The 12,893-nt window shown below is 37.2% G+C and overlaps 1 protein-coding gene across 1 annotated transcript in view; it reads left to right on the plus strand.

Moving 5' to 3' along the window:
- Positions 1–12,893, plus strand: part of LOC121390363 — a 310,647-nt gene that overhangs the window by 133,045 nt on the left and 164,709 nt on the right. Inside the window, exons 51-55 of the mRNA XM_041522159.1 lie at positions 34–218; positions 1,199–1,375; positions 2,824–3,052; positions 4,624–4,784; positions 10,371–10,526. Coding sequence (XP_041378093.1) covers positions 34–218; positions 1,199–1,375; positions 2,824–3,052; positions 4,624–4,784; positions 10,371–10,526 — 908 coding nt within the window. The remainder of the gene's footprint in view (positions 1–33; positions 219–1,198; positions 1,376–2,823; positions 3,053–4,623; positions 4,785–10,370; positions 10,527–12,893) is intronic.

Here is a 12,893-nt window from a genome sequence, read left to right on the forward strand (position 1 = left end):
TATCACTTATCAGTCTTTTCGTATGTGACTTAGTATAAATATATTTTTATTCACCATTCAGTTTCACATCAAGAAGAGTGACAAGAAGTTTATCATTGATCTCGATCTAAGAGTTTGCTTTGGAAACGAGGGCTGTCAGTTTGAGAGACCGATTCTTGTGGGCACCGAGATTCCACAGCTGCTCTGTGATCTCAGTGTTAAACTAGGAGGATGGGAAAGTAAGTAGATTTTTTTTACAGTGGTAAAGTGCTCGCTTGATGCATAGTCGGTTTAGGGTGGATCCCCATTGGTGGCTCACTGGGCTATTCCTCGTTCCAGCCAGTGCTCCACAACTGGTGTAACATAGGCTGTGGTATGTACTATTCTGTCTGTGAAATGGTGCATATATAAAAGATCCTTTGCTGTTAATCGAAAAGAGTAGCCCATGAAGTGGTGACAGCTGGTTTCCTCTCTATATCTGTGTGGTCTTTAACCATATATCTGACACCATATAACCATAAATGTGTTGAGTGTGTCGTTAAATAAAACATTTCTTTCTCTTTTATAGAACTGTCTGTACATTTTTAGATGCAGTATGTATGCATCAATATGGTCCTGTTTGATCTTTAATAACTGAATTTATTTTTTCTATTAAAATTCTATGGTTTCATCTCCATCCTTCTGTCTGTCTGTCCGTACATACGTCCGTCCATCCCACATACAGTTTTTTGGAGAAAAAAATCACATTGTCCTGAGATATTGAGCTGAAATTATGAACATAGCTTTATCATGTGCTGTTACAGATCAAGTTTGACTTTCATGGTGATTTACCCATTTTTGACAGAGTTATAGCCCTTGAATCTACATGTACTGTAGGAGGTGTGAAAAAATATTTTCCGAACATTTTTTTGCAATGCCTCAAGATATTGATTTGAAATTTCGTTTATAGCTTTATAATGTTCTGTTACAGATCAAGTTTGATGTTCATGGCAATTTACCTATTTTTAGAGAGTTATGGCCCTTGAACTTAGGAAATATGAACATTTGTTTGACTGGTAAGGGAAATATGAACATTTGTTGACTGGTAGGGGACATGTATTGCTTTAGCAATACTCTCAGAATGCTTGTTTTGTTTTTAAAAATAATTTGTTGCTTGTGGTTTGCACAAAACATTAATGATTAATCTTGCTGATAATCAATTCATTTTTATTTGTTTTAGACTTTAGCCTAAAGAAATGGGCATTGGAACGAGGCCAGGATTTAGCCAGTGGTTTGGTAGGGGAAGCTGTAAATTTGTTCTTGCAACAGACTGGCTTGGCTGATAAACTTCTAAAACCTGGCTGTGACCGCAGCAGTTTAAAATACATACCAGCGAATGCTAAAAATTGGAAGAATGGTAAGTAATAATAAATTTTTAAAATGCTGTAATCGCAGCAGTTTAAGATACATACCAGCCAATGCTAAAAACTGGAAGAATGGTAAGTCATGATAAACTTCTAAAATGCTGTAATCGCAGTAGTTTAAAATACATACCAGCCAATGCTAAAAGCTGGACAAATGGTAAGTCATGATAAACTTCTAAAACCTGGCTGTGACCGCAGCAGTTTGATGATTAATGAATCAGAATTTTACTGAAGCAGTTTGAAATACATGCTGGCTAATAAGTAAAAACTGGAATAATCGTAAATAATTAATCTGAATGTTACTGCAGCAGTTTGAAATACATACTGGCTAATGCACAAAACTGGAAAAAAATAAAAGAAAGGAATATAGTGATTTCTGGAGCAATTTGAAATACATACCAGCCAATGCTAAAAATGGAAGAATAGTAAGTTTCATTGTAAACAGTCATATGTAAATGTTTGTAACGGCAACAGACCGAAATAAAACAAGACAAATAAAATGAGATATCCTGGAATAATGGTAATGATTGAATCCGTGGTTTCTGGGGAATTTTGAAATACATACATACATACATTAGCCAATGCTAAAAACTGGAAGAATACAAAGTTTCATTGTAAACATTCAAACGAAGTCGTTTGTGACAGAGACAGACTGAAATAAAACCCAGCCATTGCGTAAAAGTGAAAAAATGTCAAGTCATACATCTGGAGGTTACTGGAGCAGTTTGAAATACATACCGACCAATGTGTAAAACTTAAAGAATGGTAAGTAATGAATCTGGGGGTTATTGGAGCAGTTTGAAATGCATACCGGCTAATGTGTATAACTTAAAGAATGGTAAGTAATGAATCTGGGGGTTACAAGAGCAGTTTGAAATACATACTGGCCAATGTGTAAAACTTATAGATAGTAACCACTTAACTCGATTACCTCAAGCAAGAGGGTGGGACGTACCCCAGTGGTAAAGCGCACATCTGATGCGTAGTAGGTCTAAGATCAATCCCCGTCGGTGGACCCATTGGGGTATTTCTCGTTCCAGCCAGTGCATCACAACCGGTATATCAAAGACTGTGGTATATGCTATCCTATTTGTGGGATGGTACATATAACAATCCCTTGCTACTAATGGATAAAATGTAGCAGGTTTCCTCTCTATGACTGTCAAAATGACCATATGTTTAACATTCAAACATTCAATAGTCGATGATTAATAAATCAATGTGCTCTAGTGGTGTCGTTAAAAAAAGCTAACTTTTCCTCTGATGAATACGTGTCTGAATGACTAAATGTTTGCCATCCAATAGCCGATGATTAATTAATCAATGTGCTCTAGTGGTGTCGTTAAACAAAACAAACTTTTAAGTCTTCATGCCGTGTCTTTTAATCCCTGTTAATTTTTGGCTTGTAGCAATGCTTTATTTGTTGTTGTTTTTTCCACAGAATGTAAATATTCAAGTCTTGTGAAACTGCCAGACATTTCCAAGCTGCCCGTGAACTGCCACATCAGTGACAAGTGCCTGGGCATTGACTGCTGCATGTCTCTCGACTTCCTCAGCGGGTTATCCATCAACACTTTCTTCAACATCGACCTCTGCAACTACGTCATCGAGGGACATATTGAAACTTTCAGTTTTAAAATAAATGTCTTGACCTATGAGTGGGGTATGTGGTATTCTTTCATTTCTATATATCAAAGGCCGTGGTATGTGTTATTCTGTCTGTAGGATGGTGCATATAAAAGATCCATTGCTGCTAATGGAAAAATGTAGTGGGTTTCCTCTCTAAGACTGTATGTTGAAATTACCAATAGTTTGACATCCAATAGTCGATGATTGATATGTGCTCTGGTAGTGTCGTTAAATAAAATAAATTTTCAACTTTCTTTCATTTCTTCTCAATACCATAGTTTGACACCCAATAGCTGATGTATTTTTTCATGCTGGGGTGTCTTTAAACGTTCGTTCGTTCGTTCGTTTGTTCATTCATTCATTCATTCATTCATTCATTCCTTTCTTCTCAGTCAAACAATGGATAAGACTTATTGTTTCTTTTAAATATCATGACCTATGACTGGAGTAGTTGTTTTTCTTTTGTTTCAATTAGATCAAGGATTGGATCAAGATTAACAGTTTTAATTTAAATTACTTTTGATTTTATATATATAAATGCCACAGAGTGTTTTAACAAATTTAAAGCTATGCTAAATGTTCCGAACTTTACTTTAAAAAACAGAACAACATAATTTTTCATACATAATGTGCATGTGCTATTATGCTTTGCTTTCTGCATAAAAAAAGGTGATGATACATATAACTTATTGGTGGAGGCTCTGGGTTTTTTTTTTTTTTATTGGTGAACAAGATGTTTTTGTGACCCAGGTTAAACATTCTAAAGACACAACAAAAAATATATGAGTCTGTCTTAAAGTATTTTATTTTCAGGTAAAGAAAATGAAATCACAATGGAAAATATACCATTCCTCAAGATAAAGTGAGTATTTTCTTCTGTGCTTGAGTTTCTTTCTTTTTTCGTTTTTTTAATGAATTATAAATACACTCATTGAATTTGTTTCACTATCAGTGCCAAGCAGACCCTAATCTTGCTGGCAAAATGAACATTGTTTTCTTCGAAAGTCTGCTCCAGTCATGAAGTTATTAGCTGTAGTGAGAAGTTAAAATCGCTGTAATATTTTGGACTTGTTTAGTGTCATATAGCTCACTTGCCATCTTGTTGCCGTATGTCGGACAGTGTTTTTATTTTGGCACCAGACTGGATATTGATGCATGTTGCACCGTTTGCTTTGATCAGTCAAGCATTGTTAATCCACTGCCACATTCATTTCAATAATGCCATAAAATATTAATTAATATTTTTATTATAACATAACGGCACATTGTTAACTACTTAATATAGTAATGTTTTTAGTGAAAAATACAACTGTTTTGTTTAAATTTTATTACCGGAAGTAGTACTTTATATTGAAATATTAAGATTAGAACTGAGTGAAACATTAGGAATTTTCTCGATTGAACGCAGAAAATGGTGAAACATTACAAAATTAAAAATAAATGTTTACTTTGCCTATTTTTGTCAAACGTCTCCCCTTTCTTCTGAGAAGGGAGAGGTCACTTCTACTTACTCAGTTCAAGAGTAGGGCTTTGTTGTCTAGCAGAGCCTAAGAGACCTTTGTGAATTAGGCCCCCTGGTTGCAAAGGGTTAATAATTGTTACTTTATAACAGGTTTAAAATTGATCGACTTCTGGCACATGAAATGTTTGTGATAGACCTCTCGGTGCACATCTGTTTTGGAGGCGACACCTGTGAGATTAATGTTGTCCTGTTTGACAAGTCTCAAGTTCCCATGCCTGGCTGTAACATGGAGCAAGGTTTTAAAATCCCAGGTAAGTTATTTTGTTCAGGTAATAAACATTTTAAAAATAATTTCTCTAATCTTGATGTTTTTTGTTTGTTTTTGTTGCTTTGTTGTTGTTTTTTTGTTAATGTTTTAGTATTTTATAGAATGCTAGAATTCTGATGAATCTGGGTTTTCGTCAGTACGTTTTAGTAATAATTCTCTATATCTGAAATTCCAACAATTATTATATTCTTAATTATGAAAATAAATTTCAACACTAAAATATATACTAAATTTTATACCCTGCCCTTACAGAGGATAAAGATCTGCCCGTTTGTTTTTGTTTTTTTATTGACTCTTTTAAAAAACAAATGTTGTTGTTTAATTAAATATGATGTTTCATGTGAAGTATTTCAAAAATCCTGAAAATTTTACATAAAGCAATAAAATTTCACACATTCCCAACCCCCATTTTTTTTTTTTTTTTAAATCTTGCATTTAGCCATAACAAAAACCCGCAAAATAAACATGAAAACCAAGTACTTCTAAATTAAACAGCATATCAAAGTAAAGGTAAAAAAAAAAAATTTTTGTTTGTTTGTGTGGTTTTGGGAGAGAAGGTGTGCAAATCTGTAACTAAATTCACATTTCAAGTGGAAGCAGTGCTTTGAAACTGAGAATTTATTTTGTGATATAGTTTTACATGTATTTATTAAAACCTGTCTTGGGAGTGGCAGTCCTGCTAGCTGTAGTAAAGATGTATCAATCTGGGAGTGGCAGTCCTGCTAGCCATAGTAAAGATGTATCAATCTGGGAGTGGCAGTCCTGCTAGCTATAGTAAAGATGTATCAATCTGGGAGTGGCAGTCCTGCTAGCCATAGTAAAGATGTATCAATCTGGGAGTGGCAGTCCTGCTAGCTGTAGTAAAGATGTATCAATCTGGGAGTGGCTGTCCTGCAAGCTGTAGTAAAGATGTATCAATCTGAGAGTGTCAGTCCTGCTAGCCGTAGTAAAGATGTATCAATCTGGGAGTGGCAGTCCTGCTAGCCATAGTAAAGATGTATCAGTCTGGGAGTGGCAGTCCTGCTAGCCGTAGGAAAGATGTATCAGTCTGGGAATGGCAATCCTGATTGCCATAGTAAAGATGTATCAATCTGGGAGTGGCAGTCCTGCTAGCTGTAGTAAAGATGTATCAATCTGGGAGTGGCAGTCCTGCAAGCTGTAGTAAAGATGTATCAGTCTGGGAATGGCAGTCCTGCTAGCCATAGTAAAGATGTATCAATCTAGTGGCAGTCCTGCTAGCCATAGTAAAGATAGATGTATCAATCTAGTGTCAGTCCTGCTAGCCATAGTAAAGATGTATCAATCTGGGAGTGGCAGTCCTGCTAGCCATAGTAAAGATGTATCAATCTGGGAGTGGCAGTCCTGCTAGCCATAGTAAAGATGTATCAATCTAGTGGCAGTCCTGCTAGCCATAGTAAAGATGTATCAATCTGGGAGTGGCAGTCCTCCTGCAATCTGGGATGTCAGTAACTATAGTAAAGATGTATCAATCTGGGTGGCAGTGTCTGTAGTAAAGATGTATCAATCTAGCAGTCCTGCTAGCCACAGTAAAGATGCATCAGTCTGGGAATGGCAGTCCTGCTAGCTGTAGTAAAGATGTATCAATCTGGGAGTAGCAGTCCTGCTGGGTGTATACTACCAAATCAAATCCCATAGACGACAATAGTAACATATGCGGCTAAAACTCCTACCTGCAACGTATCAACCGACATAAACGCCACGGATATAAATACTACCACCCCTTACACTTAAAGTGAATCAGAAAAAAATGGGGGTCAAGCTGCTCGTTTCTGAGATAACGGGTAGGGTCTATGACTACCCTAGTTTCGCACAAAATTTGAGTACTTTTTTTTACTGGTACCCCATACATGTTTCAAGCACAAGGCTACTTGACACATTGGTACTAGATGAAATAAAATTGCACATTTATTTTACCCAGATGAAACTATTATTTTTTACAACCAACACACTCACATTTATAACCAATCACAGGACTTGTGGTGTTCACTTCTCTATCAAAAGTTCGGTGCACCTCGAACTTTGACCCAGCCGGAAGTTATTTGGTATAGTACTACCTATACTGATCAATCATACAGTCCTGCTTCATAGTAAAGATGTCCATCTATGTGTCTTTATGACAACCAGGATCTGTGTATTCTGACATAGTAAGGATGTAAATCTGAGTGGCAACCTCACTGAAAGTGTCTGTTTCTGGCAGTGCAACCTAAAGATATAGTCTGGTACACCTGCTAGCTGTAAAAGCATATATCAATCTGGGAGTAGCAGTCCTTTGTACAAATGCAATATGTCAATTAAACAACTAAAATCCTTTTCAACCGAATAAAACTCCTGATAGATATTTACTTTTCAGTTGGGTGCTGTCGTAGATCGGGTATATATGTACCCTAGACAACAAAGATAGTCAGAGTACCTCATACCCCTTTAAAGAATGCCATTAGATGAAACACATGCACTTGATTGACCCCTAGATTATGAAGACCTTAACAGGCACATCATAACCAATCAGTATGTAAAAACTTCTCTACACTGTCTGAGGAAGGAAACACAAACATGACTGTACCTGTATGAAGTAAAGATGACTCTAATGTCCTGCTAGCATTAGTAAAGATGCATCAGTCTGGGAGTGGCAGTCCTGTAGCTGGGTAAAGATGTATGTCTGGGAGTGGCAGTCCTGCTGGGTAGTAAAAATCCATCGGCCATGCTGCTAGCATAGTGAACCATCAAAATGGCATTGGCTAGCTGTAGTAAAGATGTATCAATCTGGGAGTATAGTTCTTATTTATATGCCTACTGTAGTTGCAGGTTTTAATAGTAAAGTGATATCTGGAATAGTCCTGCTAGCCGTAGTAAACATTTATTTTTGAGTAATTACTGAAAAAAGTCTGGGAGTGGCAGTCCTGCTAGCTGTAGTAAAGATGTATCAATCTGGGAGTGGCAGTCCTGCATTAGTAAAGATTTCTAATCCGGATGAATACAATATGTACATTAGATGTATTCCTACAATCTGTAATCCAGCAGTCCCTAGCTAGTAAACATTAGGTAATACAGCTTTAACAATAAAATAGATTATCAACTTAATCCAAGGCAGATAATCAAATCTGTAAAAATCTGGTTCAGTGAATCTAGTAGTAAAGACATCAGTCTGGGAATGGCAGTCCTGCTAGCTGTACTAAGTGATCAATCTGGGAAGCAAACAAAAATGATCTGGAGATCTAAGTATATGATTTATCAACCTTATCCTGTTATGTACAAAGAAGTATCAACAGAAGGCACAATAGTGACAAGTAAAGATGTATAATTGGGAGTGGCAGTCCTGCTTATGGTAAAGTTTTTCTGGGAGTCAGTCCTTAGCTGTAGTAAAGATGTAAATTTTGCATAAAACTAAAGATGTATCAATCTATCAGTCCTGCTAGCCCTATAAATATGTCAAAATGACAATAGTAAAAATCAACTTCTGGGAGTGGCAGTTTTCAGAATTTCATACATGCTATGCCATAGTAAAGATGTATCAATGGGAGTGGCAAGCTGTAGTAAAGATGTATCAATCCACTAGTGGCAGTCCTGCTATTTTTAATATAAAAATAAATTGCTATAAAAATCTTAGTTCAGGTTGCCTATATATAATACCATATCCTTAAGAGTAAAGATGTATCAATGGCAAGTCCTCTAAAGTAAAGATGTCAATCTGGGAAAGCTAGCCATAGTAAAGATGTATCAATCTGGGAGTGTCAGTCCTGCTAGGCCAAAGTAAAGATGTATCAATCTTCAGTCCTGCTAGCGATAGTAAAGATTCAATCTGGGAGTGGCAGTTCTGAGCCATAGTACAGAGATCAATTGTCAAGGTCAAGGTCATTGTAAACTTGCATCAATCGAGTGCATGGCCATAGTAAGGATGTATCAATCTGGGAGTGGCAGTCCTCCTGCAGGATGTAACAAAGATGTATCAATCTGGGAGTGGCAGTCCTGCTAGCCACAGTAAAGATGCATCAGTCTGGGAATGGCAGTCCTGCTAGCTGTAGTAAAGATGTATCAATCTGGGAGTAGCAGTCCTGCTGGGTGTATACTACCAAATCAAATCCCATAGACGACAATAGTAACATATGCGGCTAAAACTCCTACCTGCAACGTATCAACCGACATAAACGCCACGGATATAAATACTACCACCCCTTACACTTAAAGTGAATCAGAAAAAAATGGGGGTCAAGCTGCTCGTTTCTGAGATAACGGGTAGGGTCTATGACTACCCTAGTTTCGCACAAAATTTGAGTACTTTTTTTTACTGGTACCCCATACATGTTTCAAGCACAAGGCTACTTGACACATTGGTACTAGATGAAATAAAATTGCACATTTATTTTACCCAGATGAAACTATTATTTTTTACAACCAACACACTCACATTTATAACCAATCACAGGACTTGTGGTGTTCACTTCTCTATCAAAAGTTCGGTGCACCTCGAACTTTGACCCAGCCGGAAGTTATTTGGTATAGTACTACCTGCTAGCTGTAGTAAAGATGCATCAGTCTGGGAATGGCAGTTCTGCTAGCTGTAGTAAAGATGCATCAGTCTGGGAGTGGCAGTCCTGCTAGCTGTAGTAAAGATGCATCGGTCTGGGAGTGGCAGTCCTGCTAGCTATAGTAAAGACGTATCAATCTGGGAATGGCAGTCCTGCTAGCTGTAGTAAAGATGTATCAATCTGGGAGTGTCAGTTCTGCAATCTGTAGTAAAGATGTATCAACCTGGGAGTGGCAGTCCTGCTAGCCATAGTAAAGATGTATCAATCTGGGAATGTCAGTCCTGCTAGCCGTAGTAAAGATGTATCAGTCTGGAAGTGGCAGTCCTGCTAGCCGTAGTAAAGATGTATCAGTCTGGGAGTGGCAGTCCTGCTAGCTATAGTAAAGATGTATCAATCTGGGAGTGGCAGTCCTGCTAGCTGTAGTAAAGATTTATCAATCTGGGAGTGGCAGTCCTGCTAGCCATAGTAAAGATGTATCAGTCTGGGAGTGGCAGTCCTGCTAGCTGTAGTAAAGATTTTTCAATCTGGGAGTGTCAGTTCTGCAATCTGTAGCAAAGATGTATCAATCTGGGAGTGGCAGTCCTGCTAGCTGTAGTAAAGATGTATCAATCTGGGAGTGGCAGTTCTGCTAGCTGTAGTAAAGATGCATCAGTCTGGGAATGGCAGTTCTTCTAGCTGTAGTAAAGATGTATCAATCTGGGAATGGCAGTTCTTGTAGCTGTAGTAAAGATGTATCAATCTGGGAGTGGCAGTCCTGGAAGCTGTAGTACTAAAGACTTGTCAATTTAAGGAGTGGCAGTCCTGCAGGGTCTAGTAAAGATTTATCAGTCTGAAGACTGGCTGTCCTGTTGGCAATAGTAAGGATTTATAATTCTTGGGAGTGGCAGTCCTCTTATCAAACAAAAACCCAAAATGACTGATTCATAGCAATTAATGCCTTGTCAAAATATGCACTCTATTTTGTGCAGAGATATGATTTTGATGACAGTAACGGTTTTGACACCTGGTTTGTTGACTTGTTTCAGATTTCAACTTCGATCAGTGGCTTGGAGGCAACACAATGACGGCTTTCTTGGCAAAAAAGATGATGGAAGAGCTGGATATTATGAAATTCATGCAAGACAAAAAATGTGAACATTACCGGCCGCCATACAAAGAAGTGACAAATGGATGGAACAGTGGTAAATAGATATATAAAGTTTGACGAATGAATAAGCTAGTTGTAGCACTGTAAAGTCACCTTTTTTGTAGTGTAAATGTTTATGTAGTTTATGAACTAGTGCAGATCATCGAATCCAAAAGCATAATAAAAAAAGCCCACATAAGTTTGTACTACATATAAAAACTAACTTCAAAGCATGGGGTTCTGGATCCATATTCACGAAAAGGTGTAAAGTTACGTCTACCACTAGCACTTTCGTCTGCCGTAGAGTTACATTTACGGACAAGAAGCACTTTATTCTCAAAGACGGTCGTAAATGTAAACGTAACTTAGTTGGACGTAAATCTACGAAAGTACACATGTAACTTTCATTAGAGAAATTAAAAAAAACAAACATTAGAAATGATGGATACCGAGGAAATAACAAATGTGCAAAACACAATTGCGTTTGTCGTTTGCTAAAAATAACATCACGAACGGCGAACCATGGCATTTTGGTATTGGTGAGGATTCGCGTTTTGGTACAAAAGTTAGGACATTCTTAAAAAGGAAAAAATAACTCAGGAGAAATGTGTCCGAGTCAAAAACATCTGTTCGATCACACAAAAAAAGTTCAATCCGTGGGCTTTCACCATCGCAAACTGCTTCAATTATTGGAAATGCTGCCATTTTCCACAAATAATAGTAAATAACAGTGATTGTGCTTGATTTATTATATGTACATGACTTGCTTAAAGCATTAGTTGTAAACCAGAGGCACTCTTATATTTATGTCCAACTTTACAAGCAACTTACGTTTTCCTTGTTTTAGTGAATACATGTAGTTCTTTAGTTGTAGATTTACGTTTACGTGTAAAACTAGATTTACGATGTTTCGTGAATATGGGTCCAGTTCCACGAAGCTATCTTAGCACTACTATGGCCGTAAATACCTCACAACCTTAACTTTTTTTACGATCGCCACCCTGTTCCACGATGCGGCGTAGCTTACTATCATCGTAAATTACTGTGAAAATTTACAATAGGTATGAGGCAGTTGTAAGCCACTAACGTAGCTGTCAGATGGCAGTGTGGTGATGATTTGGTAATTTTCTAAGAAGGATGATAACTTATTGTGTAAAAATAGATCTAATACATACCAAATACCTTTTATGAAGCTTGGCATTCCATGAAAAACATTCTAGGCCATACGACCTTCACACAGAAATACGTGAGATAACTCTCATGTCTTATGCATTCGGCAATTTTCGCTTAGCACATAAACTGTAAAAGTTACTTCATGGATGTCCGATACTAATGAATACATCAAAGATGTTCTGAAAAGTCGGTAACCAATTTATTATTTAACTAATTCGGACTTCTTTGCAAAGAATATATTAATAATTAAAGAGACACTTATGACTACCGTAAGGTTGCTTTGTGGAACGGCAGTAATGTTTATGGTGCTCGTTGTAAAACTCACCTTAAGTCACTACAATTAACCTTAGCTACAATTCGTTCATGGAATGGGGCCCAGAGCTTGAAATGCACCAAAAAATATGGTGGCCTAAAAAATAATTATGAATGTTGGCAAATTATGGTAAGCCAACCACAAATCATGAGCAAGATTTTAATGTGGAATAAATATATGCAATACAAATATTAACAGTGGCTCATATGTTATAGATCTAAAGAAGATCGCCCAAATAATATTATTTGGGCCACTAACATCAAACGGGACATTGGTCTCATTTGGCAACCTGACCACAGGCCGTTTCGAGCCCTAAAGGTTATTAAAATACTACAGAGGTCAACCTACGTGTAATCATCAAAGAAAGATTTCAAATAGCATATCATAATTTTGTAGTTAGTTTTTTTTGATGAGAAACTAATTCCTAAACCGGACTATATATTAAGCTGCTACAAGAAGAGTCAATACACCAAATGATGCTATGTTGCCTTTTCTAACAAAACCATAAAAATGGTAGCTCATGAAAATAAATGATTTCACAGTATCAAGGATGTGATTTTTTCAGCTTTTTATCCTAATTTCAGTTTCCTTTTTTTGTTTGGGGCGAGACGTAGCCCAGTGGTAAAGTTTTTGATGCTTGGTCGGTTTGGGATCGATCCCTGTCAGTGGGCCCATTGGGCTATTTCTCGTTCCAGCCAGTGCACCATGACTGGTATATCAAAGGCTGTGGTATGTGTCATCCTGTCTATGGGATGGTGCATATAAAAGACATCTTGCTGCTAATCGAAAAGAGTAGCCCATGAAGTGGTGACAGTGGGTTTCCTCCCTCAATATCTGTGTGGTCCTTAACCATATGTCCGATGCCATATAACCGTAAATAAATGTGTTGAGTGCATCATTAAACATTTCCTTCCTTCCTTTTTTGTTTTGTTGAAA

The sequence above is a fragment of the Gigantopelta aegis genome, chromosome 15, assembly GCF_016097555.1.
Source record: "Gigantopelta aegis isolate Gae_Host chromosome 15, Gae_host_genome, whole genome shotgun sequence".
Taxonomy (NCBI): Eukaryota; Metazoa; Mollusca; class Gastropoda; order Neomphalida; family Peltospiridae; genus Gigantopelta; species Gigantopelta aegis.